The sequence below is a fragment of the Sinocyclocheilus anshuiensis genome, unplaced genomic scaffold, assembly GCF_001515605.1.
Source record: "Sinocyclocheilus anshuiensis isolate Anshui unplaced genomic scaffold, SAMN03320099.WGS_v1.1 scaffold1339, whole genome shotgun sequence".
In the NCBI taxonomy this organism is placed as follows: domain Eukaryota; kingdom Metazoa; phylum Chordata; class Actinopteri; order Cypriniformes; family Cyprinidae; genus Sinocyclocheilus; species Sinocyclocheilus anshuiensis.
Window position 1 is genome coordinate 529,731 of NW_015539932.1, and position 15,929 is coordinate 545,659.

The 15,929-nt window shown below is 38.4% G+C and overlaps 1 protein-coding gene across 1 annotated transcript in view; it reads right to left on the reverse strand.

The window, feature by feature from the left end:
- The window catches only part of LOC107686900 (hamartin-like), a 17,399-nt gene extending 3,394 nt beyond the window's left edge, over positions 1–14,005 (reverse strand). The window contains exons 1-21 of the mRNA XM_016484046.1: positions 13,936–14,005; positions 11,364–11,619; positions 11,100–11,203; positions 9,820–9,972; positions 9,596–9,740; positions 9,227–9,381; positions 8,092–8,165; positions 7,826–8,004; positions 7,327–7,445; positions 5,671–5,836; positions 5,455–5,570; positions 5,006–5,117; positions 3,962–4,057; positions 3,586–3,817; positions 2,734–2,900; positions 1,792–1,958; positions 1,476–1,658; positions 1,221–1,331; positions 919–1,041; positions 629–816; positions 308–481 (exon numbers count right to left, since the gene is read on the reverse strand). Of these exons, the coding sequence (XP_016339532.1) occupies positions 308–481; positions 629–816; positions 919–1,041; positions 1,221–1,331; positions 1,476–1,658; positions 1,792–1,958; positions 2,734–2,900; positions 3,586–3,817; positions 3,962–4,057; positions 5,006–5,117; positions 5,455–5,570; positions 5,671–5,836; positions 7,327–7,445; positions 7,826–8,004; positions 8,092–8,165; positions 9,227–9,381; positions 9,596–9,740; positions 9,820–9,972; positions 11,100–11,203; positions 11,364–11,472 (2,873 nt within the window). The 5' untranslated portion in view covers positions 11,473–11,619; positions 13,936–14,005. The remainder of the gene's footprint in view (positions 1–307; positions 482–628; positions 817–918; positions 1,042–1,220; positions 1,332–1,475; positions 1,659–1,791; positions 1,959–2,733; positions 2,901–3,585; positions 3,818–3,961; positions 4,058–5,005; positions 5,118–5,454; positions 5,571–5,670; positions 5,837–7,326; positions 7,446–7,825; positions 8,005–8,091; positions 8,166–9,226; positions 9,382–9,595; positions 9,741–9,819; positions 9,973–11,099; positions 11,204–11,363; positions 11,620–13,935) is intronic.
- Positions 14,006–15,929: the final 1,924 nt, after the last annotated feature.

The window sequence follows — 15,929 nt, forward strand, 5'->3', positions numbered from 1 at the left end:
CATACATACATACACACACACACACACATATATTTATATATAAACACACAAATGGCGAACCTCATAAAAATAATGAGGTGGCCATAATGAAAAAAAAATTATGAAAATGAAACCAAAAGAAAAAAAATAATGCAAATTTAAAATGTAAAAGTCTAACATGGTACCCTATTCATGGAAAGTGCCAACAGCACAAACTGCATATCATAAAATCATACAAACACAGAAGTAGTAGCATGCTGAACTGGATAACGGTATCTTTGTTTCAAATGTCTTTATATTTGAATGACACTATGGTTATCAGTCCTACCTGGGATCGGTGGAACCGCGGGGTTCAGTGGCGCCCTCTGCCGGTAAGGCTGAAGCAGTGGCAGAGGAGTCTTCTGTTTCCAGCCTGCTGTAGAGCTGCAGAAGCTCAGTCTGCAGAGCCAGGGTTACCCGCCTCTGTGCCTGATATCTGCTCTCAGAGGCCTGCAGTTCCCCTCTGAGTAGAAGGCAAATAAGAAAGATTGTGAGACATTGTGAAATGATGGAATTAAGCAAGAAAGTATATTATACAGAAACCTGAGGGGAAGCTTTGTCCTTCAAAGTGTCAATAAATGCAAATACAAGTTACCAAAACAGGTCATACTTAGCCTGAGCCTTGACATCTTCTAGAAACTTCTTTTGTTCTGCAATTAGGTGCTCTTTTTTAGCAAGTTGAGTCTCCAGCTCTGCCACTCGCTGCTGAGCAGCATCCAGCTTTTGGCTCTGAAGTAACAGATTCTGCTTTAGACGCTCCGTCTCCTTCCCCCAGGATGTCTGCAGCATCTGCACCTCCTACACGAGAGAAGTGGACAATGACAGAGAGGAATATGACATAAATTGTATTTATGGCAAAAACGAAAGAGACACTGAGTTTCTTGTTCCTTTGACTTGTACCTTGCTAGTATCTGGTCCGGCCTGATGCAGCTCCTGAACACACAGTTTATGGGCTTCTCCTAGCAGCAGCAGCTGCTTATTTAGAAAACTCAACTGCTGCTGTATACTTTCACTCGATGACAACTGAAGAAAGGACAAATTAGGGGAAGATAATGATGATATATAGGCGCAAAATCTTTAACGGGACCATTCACTCCGAAATTACAAATGATCATTTACTTCAGAAAATAGACTCAAATGGACTAAAAGATATGAGACCCACTCTTTTTAGAGCTCGAGAGACAGAGGGTGATTGTTTTTACCTTGGCAGTGAGCTGGTTCAGCAGGTGTCCCGTGTGGCACACCTTGTTGTTTGCCTTCTGAAGCTCCGCCTCCATCTCACCTATACGCTTCTGGCATTCCTGTAGTTTACTCTGATTGGAGGATCACAGGTGCATAATAAATTATCAAACTGATTCTAAACTACAATGCTGTGGCCATCTTATTTACTATTATTAAGTTATATACTCTACAGCTTTAGGGTTTGAGCTTAGAAAAAAGAATAAATTGATTAGCACCTCTAACTCCTGGTTTTTGGTGTAGTAGTCATCTCTGGCCTGTTGTAGTTGGCGTATCTGGCTGTGCAGGCGTGTAACTACAGTCTCTCGGTCGTCCCAGAGCTGCCGGTATCTCTGCTGCTCTACCTGCAGGCTCTCTCTCAAAGACATGATATCCACACTCTGCAGGTTCAGCTGGTCCTTCTGTAGAAACAAACACATCCATACAATCAACAGTATTGGTTTCTACCGCCCTCTAGTGGTCACGGTGAATATCAGGTAGCCTTGACTCAAACTGAATGCTGTCCCACAGATCATGACTCTGAGCTGAGGTTACCATGGCGTTATTCTGCTCCTCCAGCGTGGTGGCATTGATGATACGGCGAAGCAGACGTCTGTTGCGTACGGCGTGCTGCTCTCGCTTGTAGCGCTCGTACAGGAGCTGGTTGTGTAACAGAAGCAGCTGACTGCGCAGTGTGTGCAGCTCGTCCAGAGGAACAGAACCTGTGCATGAGAAATTAAAGATTACTACATAACTCATACATTATACAAACAGTAAGATCTTTGTCAGTCTTAAGCATTAAAGCAATTAAGTTTTTTTATTTTTATTTTTTATCATTCTGCCAGCAAAGTACATCTTTCTTCACTGACGACCATTTAAAAGTAGCTGTTTTTAAGCAAAATATGAAAAAGGAGAGGTTTTACCATGTTTTAAATCAACCTGAGCTGAATAATGACACTGCTGTCTTTCTTAGAGCTCCTTTATAGCAGAATTTGAATTTTTCATATTTGAGAGTTTAGACAATAGATTCTGTAATTTTTCCATTTATTCATGTGAAGCTGCTTTGAAACAATCTGTATTGTGTAAAGCACTATACAATCGAAAAAATCTATTCATACGTATATTTGTCATCTATGATTAATTTATTGCACAACCGAAAGTGTCAGATAATAGGGGTGTTACCAAGGTGTGTATTAATCAACTTGTCACATCATGACCACTCATTTATTTCTTTCTTCTCTGGAACATAAAAGAATGTATTTTGAGAAATGTGTCAATGTAATTGAGTGGGGTGCAAAACTGCTGGATTACCAACATTCTTTAAAATATCTTTTCATACTTTGCAGAAGTAAGAAAGTCATGTGGATGGGCACCCTATCCTTTTAATAATCCTTTAAATGTTTATCCCCTTGCTGAAAACACAGCATTGTTTCTCTGTACTCTGAAAGAACTACTTTTCCACAAGTAGCGAACGTGTGCTCATGTAATGTTGTTTACCTCCAAAGTGTGTCCAGTCAGCTGACTTACTTGGCAGGGGCAATCTGAGAGCGATTGCGGAAATGTTGGAAGAAAAGGAAGGGAGAAAACACAGGATCAACAAGGTCAGTGGCAATAATTTCGGACACACAGCTTTTCTGGCAGAAGAAGCCTTTCCACACAGAACCCTCTCTGACCAGAGCCAAAACACCTCAATTTGTGTGAGCCCAGTAACCCAACTCAATTACGTGTCTTCTAGTAAGACCTGTGCAGGGCAGGAGGAGAGAGAAAGAGCTCTGATTGTGTTCTGTTAACACAGGCTCAGCTGTTGCGCTGTGGACTGATTTGCGTGACACAGGACAATGCAGACAGTTGTTTCAGTGTGATAGCGCGTTAGTGGGCAAATCTGGAACTAGTCTGACCCAGTTCTTCCTAAAGAGCCTCAGAGCAACACATTATCCATGGTTTTACTACAAATAAAACAAAAAAAACCTATATTTAAACCTTCGTAACCATAAATTAACCATGGTATTTGTAGTAAAACTGTGGTTATACAAATGGTTACTACACTTTTACTACAATAAAACCATGGTTAATTTTGTAAGGGTAGTAGCCCTTTAGCAAGTCTTCTAGTTCAGAAACTGAAAAGTAAACTAAACTGTTTACATTTTCTAAAAAAAGAAAACAAGTTATTCTTGTTATGTGTAAACCTCCTTATCACAAAGAAAGAAGTTCTGAGAGCTTGTTATTAAGTTGCTACTTGATTGCCAAGATGTTCCAGTTGGTTGTTAGCATGTAGCTATGTGGTCATTCTGGATGATTGCTAAGGTGTTTTCGGGAGGTTGTTGGTCTGTTAGGTCAGTGTTTCCCAACCTTTTTTTAGTCGCGGCACCCTTTGGAATGGGCGTGATCTCGGTCTTGTCGGGTGTGGAGATCGTGTTGTGAGGGTCTCTAATCGAGCTGCCCAGGATAGAAGAGGGCAGGGGTTTCTCTTGCGCTCCGGTCAGGGTCTCTGTGGTGCTGAAGAATGGAGAGTCAAAGCCACGAAGGCCAGCTAAATCCCGCTTTTCCTCTGTTAACTTCAGAAGCTCCTCTGTGATGGCAGCTGAGAGGATGGAAGATGGAAAATGATATAAGGATATTTCCAAAGCCTAACGGTTTAGTTAGTCTGTCAGAAAAAAGACACAACTGGTATGAAGCGACTCAAAATACAGCACAGGCCACACACAACCACTGTGCTAGTTCATACCGTCCTCCCGCTCTTTCTCGATCCTCAGTTGTTCTTGCTCCTTCATGTACACAGAGAGCTCGGTCAGGGTCATGGGCATGTTCTCACCTCTCCCATCTGGGTCAGATAAAAGACTTCTTAATAATTCTTAATGACACATCTAAAAGCCCGTTCACACAAAAAATGATAACTATATTATGGAAGCTTGTTTCCACCACAGAATAAAAAACTAAAAAGATCATTCTTTACAATAATATTCTTTAATTAACTTTTCATCACACAATTTGGACTTTTTTCTTCCAATTCTGAGAAAATTGTTTCAGAATTGCGAGATATAAATGCAGTATTGTGAAAACAAGTCAGAACTGTGAGATGTAAACTCAGAATTGCAATTCTTATAAGAAAAGTCACAATTGTGCGACAAACGCGCAATTGCACAAAAAAATATGTGAGAAAAGTCACAATTACATAAACAGACTTGCGAGATGTAACCTCAGAATTGTTAAACTCAATTTAACTCAAATTTCTATCTCACAATTGTTAATCTCACATTTCTGATTTTTTTATTTCTAAGAATTGCAAGAAAAAAAGTCTGAATTGTGAGATAAAAAAAGCTGCGATTACCTTTTTTATTTTTTTTATTCTGTGGTAGAAATGAGCTCCCATACTATATAGTGTCCATACCAATGGACAATATCTTACAACAATACCACACTTATAATAACTGTTTATTATAAGCGTGCACTGCAGTTATGTTGTCTGCTGCTTTAAATGCTCAAACTTTTTAAAGTCAGGTGGATTCTGTTTGGCTGTCAATCTTTGTATCATTCATCAATGTTTTTCCTCTGTGTAGTTATGGTTATAGTTGTGGTGTTGACTTCCCTATTGCCTTTTCTGCTTGGCGCTTTAAAATGTTGACCAAAGATTATAGAATTATTTATAATAATTTATATTTATAATAATTATTTTAAAGAGAATTAAACCTTTACTTTAATGTCAGGCTGTTGTATTAGTTGTGTCAAAACACTGTTCTTGTGTTTTCAGTGATTCTTACATGTAACATACCTCTGTGATTGATCGTTTCAGGTCCAGTTTTCTCGAGCTCTCTGTCTGGCTCCTGTCTGACCGGCTCCTGTCTGACCAAGACGGGTTTGGTGTGGTCTAAAGGTCTACCATCCTAAAGTTAAAATAACTTGTAGTGAAACTATACACAAGAAAAATGGTCTCAAACTTGAAGTTGTTTTAACAAAGAAAGGTTAAGGAAGGCTTAAAGGGATATTTCACTCAAAAACGAAAATTCTAGAATGTTTTAAATTAAAGAATGTTTTAACTATTTTTGTCCATACAATAAATGTCAAAATCATGCTGATTTTTCTTTTAGAAATGTACATATTTTAATAAGAAAAATAGAGGTTTTTGACAAGTAAATTATGACAAAATTTTCATTTTTGGGTGAACTACCCCTTAAGTGAATACTACTGATCCACACAAAAGGTCATCCTCCACAGAAGTACCTTGCATGGCGGACTGGCCGTACTGCGAAGCAGAGACACAGGGGAAAACTCATCGGAGAGGCTAGGAGGAGGTGAGGCGGCCGCAGGGGTGCTAGAGGACGGGGTGCCTTTACCACCTGCCACAGGGAAGATGGCAAAACCAAATTCATACTAGTGCCTAAGGAAACGGAGACCCAGATTTGCCTACCTGTGAACAAGCATAGACGGTATAGTCACCAGGTGTGCTGTAGAGGCGGGTTGGTAGGTGAGAGGCACTCTGGGACAGTTCCGGGTTCGGTGACATCCCACAGGAGGAAGGGGGCGTGGCCATGCCACACTGGGAGGAGGGGCTCCAGAGGGAATCCTTAAAGCCATATGTGGCATTAAATTCACAGCTGGAGTTCTATAAATAAACACAAGCACACACAATATCAGTCCCATGACTGCTCATGCAGATTCCAGTGATTATCAGATGGCATCTAATAGATTTATGCTTTATCCATAAAAAAACAACCAGTTCACAAAATGTAAACATTTACCAGCAATTTCAAAGTGTAGTACATTTGGAGGCAGCATGTGGCATAGTGAAAAGTGTAATAAAGCACATTATATTTGCACCATACTGGCTATGGAACAATATTGCATATTTTATAATCAACCAATATTTAAAGGGTTAGTTCACCCACAAATGAAAATCTGTCATTAATTACTTGAATAAAGTAATTATTTTTGTTTTCTTTGCGCACAAAATGTATTCTCGTAGCTTCGTAAAATTATGGTTGAGCCACTGATGTCACATGAACTGTTTTACCGATGTCTTTACTAAGTTTCTGGGTCTGGGAACATTTCAGTTGCATTGCTCTCTATGGAGGGTCAGAAAGCTCTCGGATTTCATCAAAAATATCTTAATTTGTGTTCTGAAGATGAACAAAGGTCTTACAGGTTTGGATCGGCATGAGGCTGAGTACTTAATGACAGAATTTTCTTTTATGGGTGAACTAACCCTTTGAATGTTTATACTTATTTTAATATTGAGATCATCATCTAGAACTAAGTTCAAGTTTAACTCTGTAAGAGCACTAGATCTTGAAAAGCACTTTCCCTTTTAGAGAGATGTTGCGTGCTGAGCTCTACTTGAGAAAAACTGGCAATCAGATTGCTATCTTTCAAAATAACCGTCGTCTGCATCAGCCTCTAATTTCCAAATCAATGCACTCCTAATAGAAAGTATTTACCAAATCACAACAAAATTGTGAGAACATAATCTTGAATTGTGAGAAAACATTAACATAGGACCAAATGTGCTCATTAGAACATAAATGCAATTGTGTTTGTTTTCAGTCTGTAGAGGGTTCAGCTGAATACAGGTCCTGACCGTGGGAGGTGACAGGCCAGGAGAAAGTGCTCCGGCGTCATTCACATCGCCAAGACAACCGTTTCTGCGTCAGCTAAGAGATGGCATGTTTTTCTCTTTTTAAAGCCCTGCACACCCACAGGAATGACTCAACACCTCTCCCCTCCTTTCCTGTCAGCTCCTCAGCCTGCCTGGAGAACAAGGAGATGATTCATGGTGGAAGAAGGAGGGGGAGCTCTGGTGTGCAGTGGGAAGGGAGGGGTTCAGGGATGGGTGATTTATGGACAACAGCTGACAAACTGACAAACAACAAGAGGGAGGAGGGAAGCAGACGCTGATTCCTGCACTGGTGCTATTGCACAAACTAGTGTGCCAACCCGGATCTGTTTATATGCAGAACACTGATTCACTCAGACTGGATTCAAACAGGTAGTTCCAAACACAAGCTCCAATATTGCAACTAGGCTGCTAAAGCAAACAAATTATAAACTGCAAACTAAAAACTGGATTGTAGATTTCCGAGTTTGGTGGACTCTCACCTGCCAACGGGTTCCAGTGGGGCTGCGATAGGGCAGCTGAGTCCCTGAGAAAGATGACAGGGCCAAGGGAGGGATGACAGGCTGACGAGGGGTGGAGAAATGAGTCGAGGAAGAACTTCCTGGAAAGGGACAGAAAAATTATGTCCACAAAAAAACATCCTGCCACTGCTATAAAAACAGAGTTTGCCTGAAAATAGACTGACTGAATTATCATGTTAGTTTTTATCTTGCCTAGCTTCATTTCCGATTACATTTTATGCATTTGGCAGATGTTTTTATTCAGTTGTGTATTTAAGGTATACATTTTAGCACTTCACACATTCCCTAGGAACTAAACTCATGCATGACCTTGCAGTTGCTAGCAGAAAGACAGTTTTTCTAAATAATAGATCTATTTATATAGCCCTTCACCATCTCTAGGATAGAAAAAACACTGAAAAGTGCTATTTGGCTGTATGCTGAGGTCAAAAAAGTAATTCAGACAGGATGAGAGCGTTACCGCAGCTACTGTGGAAGTCGCCGTAAGGGCTGGCAGTGCAATCAGCCGGACGTTGTTGTAGATGAGCACAGAAATGCTCAGGCATGCTGGCATAGCCCTCTTCACAGGACGCCTCCTTCGGGTCCAGAGAGACTTTGGCACACTCAATAACGATATCGTGGATTTCAAATTTCTTCCACCTGTAGAGAGAAAAGAGACCAAATGATAGACTATAACGCTTGTGGTTTATGCATTTAAATAAGTGACATAAGTCAGTATTGCCTCACCGGCTGGGATCTAGTTCATGGTCCTTGGTTCCGGTCACTAATTCGGGATGGATTCTGACATGTTCAAGCATGGGCTGAAACATATACACAGACATAAATACAACATAAACACCAACAGTTAATCACACCATCACTAATTAGGCATTAGTCATGGATGCCCCCATAAATAAATTCTGACATACACTACCATTGAAAAGTTTGGGGTTGGCAAAAATGCATTAAATTGATCAAAAGTACAGTAAAGACATTTGCAGTATAATTTCTATTTTAAATAAATGGTATATTTTAAACTTTCTATTTATCAAAGAATCCAGTTTCCACTAACATAAAGCAGCACGACTGTTTTCAACATTATTAATAATAAGAAATGTTTCTTCAGCACCAAATCAGCATATTAGAATGATTTCTGAAGGATCATGTGACTCTGAAGACTGGAGTAATGGCTGCAGAAATTTCAGCATTAGCATCACAGGAATAAATTACAAATTGAAATACATTACATTTTTCAGTTATTTGAAATTGTAACTATATTTCACAATATTACGGTTTATACTGTATTTATCAAATTAATGCAGCTTTGGTGAGCATAGGAGACTTTTTTCAAAGCTATTAAAAATGTTACCACCCCAAATTTTTGCATTGGTACTGTATACCGATAATAATTGTCATGTTATGGCTAATAACAGATAAATGGCCAATTTTAAAATTCTATACTATTTTGCTTATATAAATTAAAAATAAAACAGTAAAAACAAAAATCATTTTTTTCATCATCATTTTAAATGCTACAAGTTGCACCAAAGTATTATAATATAAGTACGAAAAACAGATATTAATTTTGAGATTTGCTAAATATTATTTTTAACAGTGCCATTTTAGTGTTTTAAAGATTAATTGAGTGTTACATGATTTAAAAGGTAATTGAGAAGTAATAATTGAGGAAATGAGCATGTTCAAATATGCTGTATGTATGTACGATTATGGCCGATAATCAATATATTGCTCATGTATCCCTACTACTGATCATTTTCTACTTTTTTTCTATGGAAAATCATTATGGATTGAATGGAATTTCATTAAATCTCATGTATTTGGAAAACCTCCTGGTCAAGCAACTGTATGACTGACAGCTCACCTTGACCACCTCCTCAAAAGTGTCCATGTTCTCCTTCATGCTGTAATGGGAGCGCAAGTAAGACACAAAATTGCAGGGATACATCCCATACAGCCGGTGGAAGAGTGAGTAGACGCTTGCATGCAGGTGAATGAGATAAACCTCCGGGACATGTCCTGTCAACAGAGATGGACCACACAGCTAGTTAACCATCCCAAAATATTATGAGGCATCTTATTACAAATGAAATCATTTGTAATAGGATGTCTCATAATATTTTTGGATTTCTGTGGGAGACGAAAACCATCCAGAGGCTTTCAATACATGCCTCAGGGATAAAAATATTGCATAACTGAGTCATACAGTACTTGCATGCTTAGTAACTCTTACCTAGGTTTCTCAGGTTCCAAGAAGCCAGACGGCCAAAGATATCAAAAAATTCATAGAGATGCTGCTTGCCAGCTTGGGGAATCATGGGTAATAGTGTGATGAGCACCAGGACTCCAGTTATCAGAACCACAACATCTGTGTCTGTCTGTAAAACACAAATTATCATATGTATACTGTAGGTTACAAGGGGCATATCTGAGAGATCTTTCACATTGTCAGCTTACCTTGAGGCATTTGAGGAGAGATAGCAGCAGCGGATAGCGAGTGATCTTGTGGATCCAAGACGGCTGCTTACGGACAACGTGCCCCAGTAGAGTGAGAGTGGGCAGGCGACAGGGGGCTTTAGCCATGCATTCATTAATTTTATCAAAAAGGTGCTGAGAAACAGACAACACAGACAAGTCATATTGCAGACAAGACACATAACGGTTGATAATGTATTCTCTGCCCTAGACGTTTATTGTTGTTATTAAATATTAATGAAATGAAAGAGAAATACACCTTGAAGATATTTTGATATGCTCTGAGTTTAAATGAAGCATCTCAAATTTGTTCATATTTCACTGGTGTTTTTTACTCTAAGAATGTAGACTGGTTGCATATTACACACAAGCTCCAATGGTGACACTTTTTAAAGGTGAAGTGTGTAATATTCGCATTATTGATGGGAACTAATCTGGACTGCAAGATAATGGGGAAAAAATTGACATTGAGATATATACTGTGATATAAAAAAAAACAGGAATTTTCACCAGATGATTTGAACAGTTCTATTTGGAAATCATTAATAATTCTAGAATCATAGGGGTTGATTTTGTAGGGTAATGAATTTGCTTAAAAATATCATCTAAAAAGGTTTATTTATTTAATCTATTATTATGTATTTATTTTTATTTTTACTGTAAAGACTTTTTTTTTAATGCAAACCATGCTTTTAGGGCTGAATGATTTGGGAAACAATGTGGACGTTCACACTTGGGTTTATATCTTTTCAGCAAAGATATAAAATAATAGATTTTAAACTGTACTCAAGCTACTACTTATCATTTTTAAAGAAAGTCATTGAATAATAATTTGCATGAAATTGTATATTTTAATTTTTTTCACACAATACAACTAGTTTCATTTTTGTCAAAAATAGTTGATTTTATGTCAAAAATATATAGCAAGACAAATGTATATTCTATATCTTGTTTTTGGTTTCAAACAACCAGTCTAAAACAGAGTTAAAAAAAAAATCTCTCCACTTCAGTCATCATAGGCCACATTCCATCAGTATTACTGTAAAATAACAATGATAATCATTTTTATTGTGAAATATTAAACAAAATAAGAATTACTAATGTTTATTTTCAAAGGTTATACTTTCACGCTTTTAATTTGGCAAAAAATCTATTGAGTGAGAAACAGAAAAGATCCAGAAAAGACTGCAAACATTCTCTTCTGTGTATAAGTTTAGACTGTGTTAGAAACCATACAGAAAAATCAGTGGGCCGTCAGTCACCTTATCGTGTGGCTCCCTCACTGAGGACAGGATGTGCACTGCCTGGGCGGAGTTGGTCTCCAGGAAATAGTCCACCAAGCCATTCAGCAGCACGGACCCTCGATCTGCAAAACATGAATCGATTTGGAATGTCAGTCATGCAATAAAACACTGCAGGGAATTATAATATGTATCCTGTAGCAAACATCGAGAAGCTTAAAAATTCGACACAAAATCTAGGTAAAAGCTCCCAAGGCTGCCTCTGCTAACAGTATTAGTCTGGACCTGTGTTGAGGTGTTCATTGATAAGGCCCTTGATTTCATCCAGCTGGCGGAGGTCAGAGGTCTCCAGCAGAGGAAGCAGGTCCCCCATGTTGAGCTGTTCCCTGGACATGGTGGTATGGAGGGTTTGGAAGCGGGTGTCTCTGAAACAGTCTAGGGAGAGGGGAAGGACTCTTAGATGTCACTCTCAAGGCGTCCCGTGTCCTGTCCAGCCTGGAGGGGTCCCTGGGCCGCCTGTCAATACAGTCTCCAGGCACCACTGCAAGACACATTTGAGGACTTACATCACTTGCCTAGAAACACACCTGTCTTGATTAAATATTCATGACAACATCTTGCAGTTTCTGCCTTTAAGTAAACTTCCCAATCGAGAGTGAGTAAAACACTGCAAGATATGCAGGAAAATTTCCACAGAATTATGATGAACCATTATAAACATCAGCTGTGGCAATGTGGGTTGGCCGTTTCAGGCAAGTAAACAACAAACCCAACAGATTCTGAAGCATACAAGATTCACATGTTGCGAACTGTTCTTGCACAGACACGACAAAAGTCAGCAGTTGTCACACCAGCCTGACAACATTAGGTCAATGCATAGCTATAGTCAACGAAAATTCATAAGGAGACCAGAGAAATGTGACATATACAAGAATATACTACACAACACAAGAGCAGTGTAACATGTTAAGCACACACAACACAATTTTTTTAAAGTTAAGCAGTGAATTTTTACTACGAATGGAGTGAAGTAGCATTTTAAAGGCTAAAATGGTAACTTTTATACTGTTTTAATGTTTTATATTTCAATTCAATTTTAAATGTGATTTTTTTTCCTGTGACAGCAAAGCTGAATTTTCAGCATCATTACTCCAGTCCTCAGTGTCACATGATCCTTCAGAAAGAATTCTAATAGGCTGATTTGGTGCAATTTTGAAAACAGTTGCTGATGCTTTATATTTTTGTGCAAAACTATGATACATTTGTTTTCAGGATTCTTTTAATGTTCAAAAGAAGAGCATTTTTTTGAAAAAAGAGATCTTAAGTCCCATTACAAATGCCATGCAAAATACCGTAAAAATGCAAATCTGTATCAGCTAGTAACAGTTCCATCAACTGACACAAAAGACTCTCACACTAGCCCCAATGTTTAAAGGCAGACTATCAGGATGTTGTCTTCCCCATGTAATAATAGATATACTTCTTTGTATTTGACGCTGAAAGGTCTGCCACATCCTCACAGCAATAACTTCCTTCAGATTTGGGTCTAAACCTACATCCTAACCAGCTTGATCTTGACAGTAACGCGAGTCACCAACACCTCAAGCTGACAGTCAGACATGCAACATGAACAAATGCTAAAAGGACACCATCTCCTTGCTGGAGACCATTCCAGCTCTCAACCAAACAAACAGCTGTTATGAAACACAAAGCACTGCTCGAAGCATAACTTTGTGCAAGATGAGAACCATCTAGGGACGGGTGATGGCAAACCGACCACTCAATGGAAATCACCCGGCACAGTAGATACAAAGAAGTTCATTGATTATCTTCATGATTGTAGCCCACAAACAAAGAGCATACATCACATTCAGAGGGAAAAAACACTAACAAGATTAAGTTCTGGACGACCTCAACACGAACTGTGGCTGTGCCTGCCAACTAGAAAACAGGGCACTTAACAGCACAAAGAAGCTTTATATGCCATGTTCAGGACCACATAAACTAATTCCTTAAAGAGGTTGTGTATAAGTTGTCACGTCTTCCTCTTGCTTTTCGAAGCTTAACTGAGTTTTGGGTCTCAAAATCTTTCATTTTGTGTCACTTACACATCCATACAGAGGGAGACAAATGTGCACGTTTAAAAAAAAAAATGAAAGAATATTATTTAATATATATATATATATAGTTACTATATAAAAATATACAGTAACTGTAAGTTCTTAAACAGCAAGACATAAGACTCATAGTGCAAAAATGCCGATATGCAATGATCACAAAATAAAAGAAGGTAATGTTTGAGACTGCATTGCATGATTTGCCTGCAAAAGGATTTCTGTTTAAAAACGCGCAAGCGCGTGCAAAGCCAGCAAATCCCACAACATATGTCTGTATTTTAGCCTCTGCATGCTGCAAAATAACAGAGCACACATGTGCAGATAGACGTTGTGGTTTCGGCTGCATTAACTGACAGCAGTTCTGTGCTGAAATGACCACTGGCGTAAACAACGCGAGAGAACAATGGCCAGAATCTGCGGGACTGTCTCCAAAATAAATGCGCCAACAAAATGAAACATTCCCCCGTGCATTTCAACTTTCCTCTTAAACTCGTGCATATGCACGCGGAGATTTGTTGAGATTCAATTCGAAATTGTAACAATCATTGAGGACTGTTATTTCACTGACACTGACAGTCCCAGGCAAGAGAGCCTTATAATCGACAAATCAGAAATAACGCCTGAGAGACTCCATAATGCACGTAAAATACTGAGGAGCGAGCAAATCTAACATTCCGACTGTCACTGCGTATGATGTAAAAATATCACTACAAAAAACATCGTTTAATAAACCTGTTTACCTGTTAGAGCAACTGCACGCCACAGGGCGCCGCCATCTTGAACACCTCACAACCCCTCCCTGCGCAGTCACCATCCGCAACTGTGCAGGAGAAATAATCCCCGAGCGCTAAAAAACACGCCTGTATCTGGACGCAGAACATGGACATATGGCGTGAATGTGGTCAGAAATGAGCAACAGTCATACTTTATAAATACAGTGAATTGTGACGGGAGTAAGACTCGTGTATGAAAGTTTGAGAGAATCCTGCAGTTAGGCCCCGAGTTGTTTTTCTGAAGGGTGGAGGGATGCAGCGCTCTGTAATGCGGTTTTCGCGTGACTCAGGTGGTGAGCGCAGACGCTGAATCTGACCAGCAATAGACGCTAATAAACAATTTATATTTAAAAAGTATTTTTTTCCCCCTAAACATACATACATACATAAATAAATAATATATAAGAATATATTAAGATTAAAATCCAAATATAGGCTAATAAACGATTTATTTACTTTAAAAAGTACTAAATAAATAATGACATTTGAAAAAACCGTTACCTAAAATTACAATTGTGTCATCATGTATGTCATCATGTATGTCATCATGTAATCAAATGAGGATGAGATCACGAATTTTCAAATAGAAGAAAACTGTGGTAATTAATTCACAGCCTTATCCATTATCTCCTAGCATTACACTCATTATCGCATATCTAATCTTTCAGTGATGTTTAATTTTGTTCGCTGATCTCTGCATGAATATAAGAAGTGAAAAATAATTTCTGCGCAACTGACCTATAATAAAAGCATGCATGCAACGGTTTAAATGTCCTGGAGAAGACTGTTTTTTTAGTGGAGAATGATGTCCCTCTAGTGGTTCATCATGGTCATAGACTTCTATTTATTTACACCGGCGAATTCTTGCCTCAAAATACTCAAAATACAACAATTTAGCACAACGCCTTAATCCTTAAGTGTTTGCAACACTCACATTGGTGTTTTGCATGCCTTTTTGTTCATATCTGACTGACCAAATTGATAAATATTTTGTGAATCCAAGAATGGGTGTTTTAACTCTGTTCTGACTACATGCAACTTACTGTTTAGTCTTCTTTCATGTAATTCCTGCAGTTGTGTACAGTTTTATGTTAGTACTATTGAGATACTATTTTAGGTTTTTTTTCAATATTTTGTATTACTAATTATTTTTATGTTACATTTGAGTTCATTCTTAGTTAATTGCTTTTAGTTTTAGTAATGTTGTGGCAGGCTATGTCATTCGTTTTTATTTTTGTTGAACGTCTATCTAGTTTTATTAATTTTTATTTAACTAAATGTAGGTTTCATAGCCAACTAGCAATCTTCTTTTATTTCTTTAGTTCTTTTATATTGATTTTATTTCAAGAAACGAATTTTATTGTGGGTTTAGTTTTAGTTAAGTAGGCCTATAATAAGCTGGTTGCGTAAACTATATTAAACTTGAGATTACAAGCTGTCGTTTTAAATCATTCCATCCTTATTACGAAAGAAACGTGTATCTAGCAGAGGATGGTTTCGATCCTCTGGGTTATGGGCCCAGCACGCTTCCGCTGCGCCACTCTGCTCTCTGATAAACACTGTAAAATACTCTGTAATGACTCCTACGACAGTCAAAACCTGATGTACAGTTCTTACTATCATAGAATTTGCGGATTTCAGTGAACCAGCCTGTCAAAATAGCGAACATAATTTTATTTACTTTATGCAAGTTAGGGCTTTCAGCAAAAGTAATATACTTTAATAAAAGACGAAGGAAAGCTAGTTAACGAAAAGAAAGACTGCAACACATACAAAATGTCATTATATTTTGAAGAGTCACCCAAAGATGCGACGCCATTCACCACCAATCCACACGGCGGCGTAAATACATTAATCGATTCCATATTTCGCACACAAGGCAATAAAAACTGACCTCCGGTAATCTTTAAATGAACAATGTTGAGTGGAGCAAAAACGCACCAGGATTAGACACTCAATAA